This window comes from Nuphar pumila, chromosome 5 (genome assembly GCF_984573655.1).
Source record: "Nuphar pumila chromosome 5, dmNupPumi1.hap1.1, whole genome shotgun sequence".
Lineage (NCBI taxonomy): Eukaryota > Viridiplantae > Streptophyta > Magnoliopsida > Nymphaeales > Nymphaeaceae > Nuphar > Nuphar pumila.
This window is the reverse complement of record NC_143253.1, coordinates 21,658,607-21,672,870: the sequence shown is the minus strand read 5'-3', so window position 1 is coordinate 21,672,870 and position 14,264 is coordinate 21,658,607. Positions and strand designations below refer to the sequence as shown.

The following is a 14,264-nucleotide window of genomic DNA, read 5'->3' as shown; positions in this document are numbered from 1 at the left end:
TATGGAAAGTGGTCATCAAGTGTTCATTATTGTGTAAAAGCATCTTCAAGTGTTCGTGTACTTGTGGTGCTTATGGTGACTCAAGTGAACGTGTTCTTCCACATTCTTCTCTTTCTCTCTTCTACCATTCAATATGGAACATGAACAAAAAAATGATATCCTTCAAGCTAAATGGTTTCAACTACATGGTGTGAGCATCCACAATGGAAAATAACCTCAAAGGAAATAAGCTTTAGAGATATGTAATGGACACTATCCTGGAGCCTCAACTCAAACTCACCAAACTAAGAGATCAAGAAAAAGCCTTAGAAGGAGATGCTTGAATGAAAACTATTCAAGAAATTGGGAAAGTAACCATGCAAAAATTCTTGCATGGTTTATAAATAATGTTGAGCTCAAAATATGTGTCAACATTGCAAAATTTTGTAAAGCCAATTAGGTTTGGTTCTTTATGAAGGATATGTATACCCAAAAAGACCTTGTAAGACAATTTTTCTTGCAAGAGAAAATACAAACCATCAAACAAAGGCACATGAGTGTCCGAGATTATTTTAGTGCAGTAGCTACTCTATGGGATGAGTTGACATTACTTGAACCCAAGTGGGTTGCTAGTGAAGAAGTGGATCTAAAAAGGGAACAAATGGAAAAAGAACACTTTTTTCAATTTCTACCTCGGTTTCGGCCCGAATTTGAACAAGTTAGATCTTCTCTTCTCCATAGATCTAAACCTCTTCCTTTAGAAGATGTGGTTGCCAAAATATATCAAGAAGAAACTCGTTTGACAATGTGAAATTGTACAAGCCTCTACACTTTGGAAGACAAAATAGCTATAGTAGTAATAATAGATATAGCGGTGGCTATAGAAAAGCTATTTGTCATCATTGCCATGAACCAAGACACATAATACCTAATTATCCCAAGCTCAATGATTCCTCCAAGAACAAGGTGGCTTCCGTTCAAGAATCCACACCAAAAAGGGAAAAATCAATCAAAAAATGAGGGGGGGTTTCACTTTCTCAACTATCGGAGGCACTTCAACAGTTGTTCAAATCTCCATCAACTTCGGATGTCGTGATAGCCTCATCCTCTCCTCCAGGTATGTGTTCTTGGATTCTTAATTCGGGAGTTTCCTTTCATATGACACCACGTGAGAATGTTTTATCCAATTTATGTACTAATTCAAAACTTTTTTATGTTTCTACTGATGGTGGAATATATCTTTGCAAATTAAAAGTATTGGAACCTAAGTCACACGAACTCGGCTAAGGAGGCGCCGCACCCGAGTCGACACGCCCCGACACGGGTGCGGCTTCGGACATGGGCCGGACTCGGTCAACGACAAGTCAGACTCGGTCAATGCACCTGGACCGAGTCCGTCCACATTTTGGACTTGGTCAACTTTGACAGAGTCTATTTTTGTCCATTTTTAGGACAAAAATGTATAAAAACTAAAAAATATATCTTTTATATATATTTTTTAAAATATATATACTTATGTCTTTAGCAGAGAAAGACTGTGCAGCTGCACAGTCTTTACCCAGACTGTGCAACATATTTTTTACCAGACTGTGCAGAGCACAGTCTTTAGCAAGACTGTGTTGCACAGTCTTTACCCAGACTGTGCAGAGCACCGTCTTTAGCGCTAAAGATGGTGCAACAACATAGTCTTTAGATATATATAATTTTTTTAATATATATATATATATATATACTCGTGTCCCTGTGTTCAAAATTTTTGAAATTAAGCCGCACCCGCACCCATGTGACATAGATTGGAACCTTAGATTCTTCTCAAAACTTGTGTTCCAAAAGTTAGGGTGGCTCCAAAATTGAATTTAAATCTTTTTTCGATTTCCCAAATCTCTAAAATCTCCTCATCTAAGGGTTGCTTCGTGCAGGATCTTCGATCTAAGACGCAGATTGGGCAAGGCCATAGAAGGCGAGCTCTCTACTTCATGAACTCTCTAAATCTTCCTTCAATTTTTTTTGTAATTATGTTCAAGATAAAGATATTAAAACTTGACATAAAAGACTTGGACATGTTACTCAAAGATGTATTTTTCCTTTTGAGGAAAAATTTTGTAATGAAAAAAAATTAATTTGCAAAGATTGTACTTTTTGTAAGATGAAATATATTTCATTTCTTAATGAAACATGTGTGTCCAAAAGACCTTTTGAATTAGTGCATTGACCTTCTATGGGGGGTTATTTATATTGTGTTACATTTATTGATGATTTCACTATATACGTGTGAATCTACTTTCTTAATTTCAAATCCGATGTATTCTCCTTTTTTAAAGAATTTCATATGATTGTCGAAAATCAATTTCAAAGCAATATTTTCACTCTTAGATTTGACTCAGGTGGTGAATATTTATCCAATGAATTTCAAAATTACTTAAAACAAAATGAGATTTGTCACCAAAAAATCTTGTCCTAGAACTCCTCAATAAAATGGGTTGGCCTAAAGAAAACATAGGTAGATTATGGAAATTGCTAGGACCTTACTTATCTTTAAAGATATTCCAAAAAAAATTGGGCCGAGGTCGTTCTAACAGCAACCTATTTGATAAATAGAATGCCCTCACCATCTTTGCATCAACTTGTTTCTCCATATGAAAAACTATTTAAAAGAACACCTATTTTAAGCGTTTGCGAGTCTTTTGATGTAAGTGTTTTGTTCTCTTACATAAAAAAAGATAAATTGTCTCGAAAAGCCATTGAACGTGCTTTCATTGGTTATAGAAAAAACAAAAAAGGAAAGGCTATAGATGTTTTGACTTTAAGAATAACAAACTTTATGTTTGTAAGGATGTGACCTTCTAGAAAATGAAAATGGACTTGAGAAAACTAAGGAGAAACAAAAAGTAGATTATACCTTTTTATTTGATTTCTTACCATAAGAAGAGTTAACTTCTTGTGATATTTCTTTGAATGATAATGAAGAAAAATTAGATGGTGATGAGCATCTTAATGATGAGAATGTTGAATCACATTAAGAAATGATGATATTATTGATAGACCCATACAAGTATATACCCGGCATGAGAAAAGAAATCCTCCAAGTGCTTTAGAAAATATTCACATAACTCCTCCATAGAAGAAATCTCACTTAGAAGATCTAATCACGCCTCTATCCCACCAAGTAGGTTTGTATCATATGATACTTTGACACCAAATTATAGAGCATGCTTAATAGCTTTACACTCCTATTATGAATCAAGACACTATAACAAAGCCAAAAACATTTCACAATAGGTTGAAGCCATGAATATAACTAGATGCCCTTAAGAAGGATAAGACTTGAGAAGTAGCTTTGTTACTCTTATAAAAGAAAGTTATAAGATATAAATGAGTTTTGAAGGTTAAAACCAAGAGTGATGGGACCCTAGAAAGATATAAAGTCAGGTTAGTGGCCAAAAGATATTCCCAAGAATACGGAATTGATTATGAAAAAACTTTTGCACCGGTAGCTAAAATGACTAGTATTAGGACTCTCATAGTTGTTGCATCTATTCAAAAATGGTTCATATGTCAACTTAATGTTAAAAATGAATTTCTCAATGGTGAATTAAATGAGGAGGTTTATATGGATCCCCTACCAGGATTTGGTATTGAAAAAGGTAAAACACTTAAACTTAAGAAGGCCCTGTATAGCCTTATACAAGCTCCTAAGGCCTGGTACGATAGATTTAGTGATGTAATGACTCATATGGGTTTTGATGGTTTTCATTCTTGCTAAATTGGCAGTGCCCTCTTTGTCAAAAGTACAGGTTCTAAGGTTATTCTATTGTAAGTAAATGAAGCCTAAGCAGGATTTTAACTACATAGGTCCTAATTGGACATATAGTGAACACCTTTTTCTTTAAACTGCAAGATAATGAAACACGGATGTAATGCAACAAAACCACACTCAACTTTCTGAAAAACAGCTTGATAATCTGGAAAAAAGAAAACAAAAAACAAAAGAAAATGGTGCTGTACCCCCCCTATTTTTTTTAATAGGGGGTGGGGGGGCTCGAGGTAAGGTACCCCCTCCCCCCCTTTCATAGTTTTTTTTTGTCCAAAATAGACTCGGTCAGAATTGACCGAGTCCATTTTGACCACACCGAGTGCCGCACCCGCACTCACGTTGCATCGACGCGGGTGCAGCACCCTATTGGGCGAATCCCTGTGGCATAGACTACGACTGTTTGTAATTACAAACAACCCAAGATCTCACACTGGAAGTTGTTTTGACATAATCCAACAACATAGATGAGTTCAACATTGTAGATTTCACAGATCGACCATTGGATCATGTTTTTTTACCCCCAAAAAAATTCTCTGCGTCAAAAGTTTTGGTGCATTTACGACAGTTAATTTTTGCATCAATGGAAAATCATGCTCATTTGCTCAACACATTGGAATCCAAGATCCACACTAGATGGACCATGTAGATCATATATGTGGGGTTAAAAAAATGGGATTTACTACATTTTTGTACATACAAACGATTCTATATATATATGTATACATACATATATATATAGAGAGAGAGAGACTATGTAACACAGACTCTTCTAACAGGGCAACGCACCAATGTCGCACCTACACCGATGCAGGTACGACACTTGGACAAGCCTTCTTTTGTATCAGGTGAAGTCAACCATGTTGAGGTCCATTTCTGTCTAAAAATAGATTCAGTTAACCCTAACAAAGTCCAATTTATCTATATTATATATAAATGCATAAATGCACACACATACATGTGTGTGTGTATGTAATATATATACGAGAGAGCATATCGTCGAACGCCTCTGGCATCGGATGAGGCTCGGCCGCGAGCTGTGCCTAAAAAAAGGTTTTTTAGCGGTGATCTTGACTGTCGCTAAAGACCTTTTTCTACCCAGGTCTTCAGCGGCGGTCAAGTCAGCCGCTAAAGTGTTGTTTCAGCGCAAATTCGTCTCATTTGTGTCGGACAAATTGGGTGTTTGATGATACACTACTATGTATATATGCACCTTCACATCCATTTTCTGAAATTGCTGTGTCGCACCATCCGCACCTGTATCCGCATCCACACCTGCACCTATGTGACATAGGAGAGAGAGACTTTAGAGCAGTAGAGTGTTGAGATGGGCTAGGGGATTCAAAGGGTGTTGCAAGAGGATTCACTACCCCTAGAGAAGGGGCAGAGGAGCTCTGATTCCTAGCAAGAGTGGGGGATTGGGGGTGGTACGGAGGAGCGCCTTTTCAAGAGGACGCTAGGACGCTGGAGGGTGGTTCTTGAGCAGAGGTGGCAGGTGTTGCAATCGGTGGTCAGGTTGGAGTTGAGACTCGTAGTGGCAAAGACAAAGGTAGCTGAGTAGGTGGTGTAGGTGCAGATGTGGAGGCTACATGTAATGAAGTGGATTGAATCTGATATACATGCAAGAGCACTCTTTCATCAAGTGGAATGCTTGATTGAATCACCGAACCACCCACACAAGGGTCTAACAAATTAATATTGCATATATTCACTCAAGAGAGTGTGTAAAAAATACAAGGCCTTCAAGGCCAATTTATAGAGCAAGATCGGGGCAGCCCAATGTGACTGTTGGGCTGCTCCCAATGGTTAGAATTCTAACCGTTGGGAGCAGCTCCAACAATGGCCCAAAAAACAACAAAATGAAAAGGACAAAAAAAACAAAAAAGAAATAGAAATAAAAGAAAAAATAAAAAGAGCTGTCAGCCCCTATTGGGCTGACACCTGTTACAGTGAAAGTACCAAAATACCCTTGATGGGTATTTCGGTTTACAACCTTTAAACATATATATACATATATGTATACATATATACATATACATATATGTATATGCATACTATAACATATTTTAACACCCCCCCCCCTCAAACTCATGGTAGAACCACCGAGAGTTTGCCAAATAGGAAGTGGAATCTGGGTGATGGTAGCGCTTTGGTGAAGAAGTTCGCGAGTTGGTATTCTGATGGAACATAAGGTAGTGTGATGGTCTTTCGCAAGAACTCTTCACGAACGTAGTGGCAATCCATCTCAATGTGCTTCGTTCTCTCATGAAATGTATGATTGCTTGCAACGTAAACAATGTTCTTGTTGTCACAACATAATTTTAAAGGTTCTGCAGTATGAACCCCCAAGTCTTTGAGAAGTTGTCTCAACCAAACTAATTTCGACGTAGTGGTTGTCATCACCTACAAAATCACATAAACCAGTGGTTGAGCGTCTATCATTGACATCTTCTCCCCAATCAGAGTCAGAATATGCAATAACTTCTAGTGAAGAAGAGGATGATAAAAACAAGCCAAGGGTAATAGATTTTTTAATATATCTAACAATTTTCATTACGACACCCATATGTACTATAGTGGGAGCATGTTGAAATTGACAAGCAGAATGAATAGCATGGGATGTATTAGGGCGAGTAATAGAGAGATAAGACAAAGCATCAATCATTTGTTTGTAGGGCGTTGGATCTTACAAGGGTTCTCCATCATCTATCTTCATTTCGGCATTTATGACTTCCGGAATGTCAACCAATTTCTCATCCGACAGACCTGATCTTTCAATGATCTCTGCCCCATATTTAGTCTGTGACAAAAAGTAACCACGTTTTAAGTAAGCAACTTCTATTCCAAGAAAATATCGTAAAAAACCAAGATCTGTCATATCAAAGTTGGCTTTAAGCACATCTTTGATATGGTTAACTTCATGTTTATCATCTCCGATGATTATCATATCGTCTACATACAGTAGCAGAATCACCATTCCTGCATCAGAAGACTTAACAAACAATGCAGTAAAACAAGATTTAAAGTGAAGTTGAGTCATCACATCACTAAACCTATCATATCAAGCTTTTGGAGCTTGCTTTAGTCCATACAATGCCTTACGTAATCGAAGAGTTTTTTCATGTGCTAAAGACAAACCAGGAGGAGGATTCATGTATACTTTTTCATCTAGGTTGCCATTTAAAAAGGCATTCTTAACGTCCATTTGAAATATGGGTAATTTCCTAATTGATGTTATAGCAATGAGAGTTCTAACAGTAGTCATGCGAGCAATTGGGGCAAATATCTCATAATAGTCAATCTCATATTCTTGATTGTATCCCTTGGCTACTAACCTAGCCTTATATCTTTCTAATGTTCCGTCGTACTTGGTTTTTACCTTATAAACCCATCGGCATCCTATAGTTTTTCTTCCTTTAGGTAATGTTTGGACCTCCCAAGCTTTTGCTTTTTCTAATGCTTCCAACTCGTCATTCGTAGCCTTAATCCATTCATGTTGGTGTTTAGCCTCATGATATGATTGAGGTTCAGAATACGAGTGAATGGTCATTAGGCAAGATCTAAACTTAGGTTCAAAGGAATCATATGATACGAATCTATTAGGAGCTTTTGAAATTCTTATGGATTTTCTAAGGTTAGAAGAATCTTCTTCTTGACATTGGGAGTATCTTTGTAAAGCACTTTGTGGGTGATCTTCAGTACGACGAGCATATATTTGTAAATTATCGTAAGGTAAGTCCACATTATCAAGACTCTTACATATTCTCATTTGCCTCATGAATGTTTTGACTCTCATGAATATATTTACTTTTGTCATTGACAACGTAAAAAAAGAACGAATAATCATAACTTTCTTGGATATTCTCTTTGGTAAATCCTTTTTCATTTTCAAGAAACATAACATTTCTAGAAACATATAACTTGTTTATTTCAATGTCATAACACATATATCCTTTTTGGTTTTCGGCATAGCCCAAAAACACACAAGGAATGTCTTTAAGAGAGAGTTTATCATTTTTGTTGGTAAGAACAAAGCATTTGCTCCCAAAAACCTTCAATCTTTTGTAATCGGGAAACATTTTACAAAGTTTTTCAATAGGAGAAATGTTTTCAATATTTTTTGAAGGCATTCTATTAACCAAGTAGACTGCCGTAAGGGCAGCTTCAGCCCCCAAAAAAAATTGAAACATTTCCAAACACTAGAAGAGTTCTAGTGGTTTCAATGATGTGTCTATCCTTTCTTTCAGCAAGACCATTTTGTTGAGGGGTATAGGAACATGATTTTTGATGTACAATTTCATTTGAGCCAAGATAATTTTTAAATTCTTTTGACACAAATTCTTCCTCAAATCAGTTATAAAAATTTGGATATTGGTTTTAAATTGATTTTGTATATAACTATGAAATTTCTTAAAACATTCAAATACTTCAGATTTGTGTTTTAAAAAGAATATCCAAGAGTATCTGTTATAATCGTCCACAAACACAACATAATAAGAAATGCCTCCTTTGGATATAACTGGTGCAGGTCCCCATACATCTAAATGCACAAGTTCAAATGGATTCTTAGTTATAAGATGTCTTGTTCCAAAAGGTAAAGACTTCATTTTGCCAAGAATGCAATCTTCACATACAAAATTTTCTTTTTTACAATTTGAAAGAAATGAAAATAATTGTAATTTGGTCACACTAGGATGTCCTAGTCTTTTGTGCCAAATTCCTACATCTTTCTTTTCCACAAAATTATAAAAATGATGTCTTGGCAATTCAAGATTGTTCATAACATAGAGGTCTCCTCTTCTATGGCCTTGCCCAATCGGCTTCCCAGACTGGAGATCCTGTATTAGACAATCATTAGATGAGAAAACTATTTTGCAAGCATAGTCCGCAATTTGAGAAACCGATGAGGTTTAAATTTAATTTTGGTACTACTCTAATATTTGGTATGAGAAATATAAGTGTTTTTTGATAAATACCAAAACTTTTGATTTTTAAAGTGGTGTCATAGGCAATGGAAACAAGAGAATCATTTGAGTTAAAATTGCATTCGAACAATATAGACTCATTAGGGGTCATATGAAATGAAGCACCGGAATCTAAGATCCAAGAGGTCTTACCATGGTTGTCACTGGTCGATACGGCCACTCCCGAATACGAGGAAGATTGAGTTTTGAACATAGGTTGCAAAACCTCCATCAATTGAGTTAAGGAGAGTGAACCGATGCATTTGGAGTCGTCTACTTCACTCCTTTCCACCAAAATCACTTTTTTATCTTCTTTATAATCCTTTTTTTTTTCTTTTGGAACAAAAAGATTTGATGTTTCCCGGTTCATAGCAATGGTAGCAAATAATTTTTTCACCTTTCTTTGACTCATGCTCACCCCTTTTTTCATAGTTGTTGGGGTTTCTTCTATTCTCATTTCTTACAAAATGAGGTGGTTTATAACTCTTCGTATGGTTTTCGGGCTTTGACATAGCAAGCACAGATTCTTCATCCTTAGAAGTGGATGGTTTTTTCAACCTATTCTCTTCCATAGTTAATTCTTCAAGAGTATCAACTATGGAAGAAACACCTCCTCTATGAAGTAAAGCGAACTTAGTTCCTTCAAATTCGAGCCAAAGCCCATTTATGAATTGATAAAAATGCTCCGCTTTGATTTGATTTTCGCGGAGCTCAACATCTTGTGAGCAATGCCACTTTTGCTCAAGAAGAGTCAATTCATCCCAAAAGAGAGAGAGAGCATTGTAGTATTCTCTTATGCTCATCTTCCCTTGAGTCATAGTCCTCACTTTATTTTGGATATTACATATATGCGCAATATCCTTAAGACTATACATGTCTTTAAGATATTTCCAAGCATCACTAGCGAAGTCAAACTTGGCCAAACTTAGCCAAACTAGAACATTTGTGAATGTCCAAACTATTGATGAGCCATCCAATGATTTTGGAATGACCCATCTTCCATTCTTTCCATCTTTTCTCATATTCGGAAACGGCTTTAGCCATTTCCTCTCCTTGAAGCGCAATTTCTTTTACATTTTCCAACTTTGTAAGGATGAGCATAGGCTCCTTGTCGATGCCGTCACCCAACCCCCAACTCCCTTTTTCTCAAATCTTATGTTTTACTATGGATGCCCACATCACATAATTGGTGTCATTTAGGCGTACGGGAATGGAGACAATTACTTTCCTTTCATTCTCCATTTACAACAAGCGAAAATGAAACACAAGAGAAGATGAGAAAGAGTGGAAGAAAGAAGAAGAAAGTGATACAAGGCCTTTGTTTTGGAGATGGTTCGTTTTCCGATGCAACGATCAAAATTTTCCCAAGTTCAAGATGATCACAACCTTCTTTTTAATAAACGTCCCTTGGAACACCAAAGCTCTGATACCATGTAATGAAGTAGATTGAATCTGATACACATGCAAGAGCACTCTTTCAATCAAGTGGAATGCTTGATTGAATCACCGAACCACCCACACAAGGGTCTAACAAATTAATATTGCATATATTCACTCAAAAGAGTGTGTTAAAAATACAAGGCCTTCAAGGCCAATTTATAGAGCAAGAGAGGGCTGTTGGGGCAGCCCAATATGACTGTTGGGCTGCTCCCAACGGTTAGAATTCTAACCATTGGGAGCAGCTCCAACAATGGCCCAAAAACAACAAAATGAAAAAGACAAAAAAAAAAAGAAAGAAATAGAAATAAAAGAAAAAATAAAAAGAGTTGTCAGCCAGCCCCTATTGGGCTGATGCCTATTACAGTGAAAGTACCAAAATACCCTTGATGGGTATTTTGGTTTACAACCTTTAAACATACATACACATATACATATATGTATATGTATACATATACATATATGCATACTATAACATATTTTAACACTACAGAGGAGCAGTGGTGGTCAATGCACAGAGTAGTTCAAACACATTTAATAAAAAAATGAATATAAACAAATTAGTCAAAATACATCATTAAGTAGAAGCCCAGAAATCTGCTCTAAAATAAGAAGTTGTCAGTGGCAACAAGGACAACTGCTTAAAATATCGACGAGTTTATGGCCAAAATCGTGTTTCCCATCCCGGAAGCATCAAAGGAAGGGGATTCATATGTATAGTCAGTGGTGAAGAAGTTGAAGTCATTAACTTGAGGTTGTCACTAACCTCAATGTCCAGCTAGAAAAAGCAGGAGAGGGAACCACCTGCAGTGACAGTGATGAGATAGAGAGGGAGAGTGTGGACACAGTGAGGGTGAGAAGGGCGAAGGAGGTACCTCAATAAGAGAAGGATGCCAAGGCTAAGGTGGAGGAGATTGTGAAAAGCATAGAAGGTGGAGATGCTGAGGTGGAAAATAATGTTGATGGTCCTCAGTTGAAAGGGAAGGAGAGTGACGGTCCTTTTGCAAAAGAGGATCCTCAACAAAAAGAGGAGGCTGGGGTGGAGAGTGCGTAGGAAGATCCTGAGGAGGAGGCCGATAGATCAAAGAAGGATCCTCAGGAGTCTTATGAGGTGAAAGATCAGCTCTTAAAGGAGAAAGTGCATGCTCTGAGGAAGAGGTCACAGTGGCAAACAAAGTTCAGAGCTTGTGGATAGGTACTTTCTTCATTTGTTATTGTGTGCAATATGTTTATAAGATGTTTGCAATTTAATTTTTGTTTATAAATATCATTTCTATTTATTATATATAAATAATAAAGAGAAATATCGCTAAACATGGTTATAATTTTATAAAAAGAAGGCCTCAGTAATCCTTAGTTACTGAAGCCACTTAGTAGTTAGAACATGCTAACAGGGAGATTAACCATCTACCAGAACCCTAGACCTGAGCCCATGGTGTACAAGGGGCCAAAACAAATGCTCAAACTGAGATTTTGATGCAATTAATTCAGAAAATAAAATGAAAGCCGAGGTATCATGACCTTTATATCAAATCAGAACTTTTAAAACCCAACCCAAGCACAAAAGAAAAATGAAAAGGTCAACACAACTTTCTCTGATGGCATACTTCTATCATTATTAGGGGCATTTAGAAAGAGTGTGTCTCCATGAATAAAGAACAGTGTGTGTCAAAGAAAGAGGAGTGGCATCATTGGGAAGCCCCTTTAGTATGGAGACAAAAGAATCATCTTTCTCATATGGACTGTGAACCCATACTATCATATATTTTTGTATAGTACTGGTGCACCCCAAAGGGGGTGCCGCTTGACTCACTTGGAGCCTGAATTGGCCACCAAAATAACAAATATACTTCTGTCTGCACATTTATTCAAAATACAAAACTGAAGACGGTATAAAGAACAAGCACTGAACCATGTAATTAACTTCTCTATTAAAAAGAATCAAAGTGCCTACCTCTGGAGTTGGGGTGAAGAGGGCTGGTCTGGAGATGACTGAGCAGGTGAGCCACCCTTGAACAGGCCATGTCGCTGCTCATACAAACCTGGTGCCACACCTCCATCACCAATCTGTGTTGCCTCATTAAAGCTGCCAAAGTGGACTGGGCCCAAGGAGCCAAACTCAAGCTGCGCCTGTGATTGAGCATAGCCAATATTGTGCTCATAAGGGTACAACATTACCACTGATGGAACACTGGGGCCTGCCCCACTCAGTGATGACCCAACAGCATTAGAGTTGACAGCCTGAAGAGGGTACATGCCATATGCTACATTGCCTGTGCCATGAACAGGATTGGCAGACATAAATGTGCCACTTTGTGTAGGAAACGTAGTGAAAGCTTCATGTCTGTATGAATCCCATAATCGATCTGTACAGGTATCAGGCCCTCCCGGACGATCAGACCTCGAACTTAGTTTATCAGCCTGGACACGGGCATCATATTTGTTGTGGTTTCGTCCAGAGCCACGTGGTTTTGAGTTGGCGTTCCATCCTCTGTCATTAGCACCATGGTCATTTCTGTCATAGTTGTAGCTCCCTCGGTGGCTTCGGTTGTTTGCTGAATGCCTATCCCGGAATGGAACTGGTTTCTGAAAAAAACAGCAATGACAGTTTCATTAATTGACTATCCCTAGATACCGACTCTAGGACAGAAACCAGGTTTAAATTATGAAGCATGGAAGAAAATGCCCTCATGAAAGAGTAAATGTATAAGAATCAATCAAAAGTCATGCTCCAGCCACATTGCAAAAGCCAAGGGACAATCAAGAGAGCAACAAAAAGATTGTGTTGACTATTGGCAAAACTACACAACTTTATAGGTGGCAGTAAAACATGGTTGGCACGTTTCCTCAACCTGACTTTGTAGTCAGGCAATCATTTTCCACGAACTACACCAGAAAATCCCCCATGATTGAATTACCAAAACCAACTAGAGTGTTTTGTCCAAGAGGCACTTGACAAACAATATTGGAATATAGACTGGTCTTAACCAATCAGCTTGATATAGGGAAAAAAACTAATTTTGTGTAAAGTAAATTCCTAAAGGAAAAGAATCGATACAAAGATAATGAAAATCTCTCATATTGTCTGGAAAGATATAAGATGGAAATGAAACATAAAATTCAGCAATTAATTCTTTATTTTCGGCAAAGAATAACTAAGGAAAAGAGTAAATTCTTTGTTTCCCAAAGGATACCATTAATAAATATTGAAACAAATAAACTAAAGAACCAAAATTAATCGCGATGCATTGATAACTTTCTTAAAGATCATTATGGCAAAGCAACATCAATTGCAACAGCAATCATTAAGAAAATCTGCTGAGTAGAAAGAAAAAGAAGAAAAAGTGACAAATATAGACCAAATATCTCTGTATGAGAAGAGATGACAAATTTTTTCTCATTTTAGGCCACAGCTATGTCTAATGGATATTCCTTTTTAACTTCTGTTCTGTACTATATCCCCTCATTTATTAATTATACTGGAAAACTTCAAAAAATGGCTGTATTACTGTTCCACAGATGTATCCATGCGACATAGGTCCACAGGATAACCATAACAAGTGAAAAAAAAAAGATAAAAGTGGCCAACTCTTTCACTTATCATCATTCAGCAATAGCACCTCAAGGGTTGCCATATCTCATGAATCCCAGTCAGCAACTTGACTGATATCACATATAGAAAGAGAGTTGAGAATAATATATATATAGAGAGAGAGAGAGTAGTGCATAGGTGCATGACCACTTCCGAACATGACCAAAACGAACTTGTGCTGAGCGTCCATCACGCGTGCGATGGACGCTCAGCAGCACTGTTTCTGAAAGAAGACTTTTAGCGGCAACAAAAGTCGTCGCTAAAAGTCTCAGCCGGGACCTTTAGCGGCGAATTTTGTCGCCGCTAAAGGTGTTATTTGATGCAAACTTGCACAATGGACGCTCAGCGCGAATTCATTCTGGTCATGTTCGAAAGTGATCATGCACCTACACATTTTCATATATATACATACATACATATATATAAGGACATGACCCTGTCCTCAAAAAAATACATGGCTAATATCATATCACATCATAGA

At 37.3% G+C, this 14,264-nt stretch overlaps 1 protein-coding gene across 4 annotated transcripts in view; it reads right to left on the bottom strand.

Annotated features, from left to right (window-relative positions):
* LOC149837073 (uncharacterized) overlaps positions 1-14,264 on the bottom strand; it is a 38,983-nt gene that overhangs the window by 5,998 nt on the left and 18,721 nt on the right. For all 4 annotated transcript variants that reach the window (XM_090005795.1, XM_090005798.1, XM_090005799.1 and 1 more), the window contains one exon: positions 12,146-12,777. In XM_090005795.1, the coding sequence (XP_089861921.1) occupies positions 12,146-12,777 (632 nt within the window). The remainder of the gene's footprint in view (positions 1-12,145; positions 12,778-14,264) is intronic.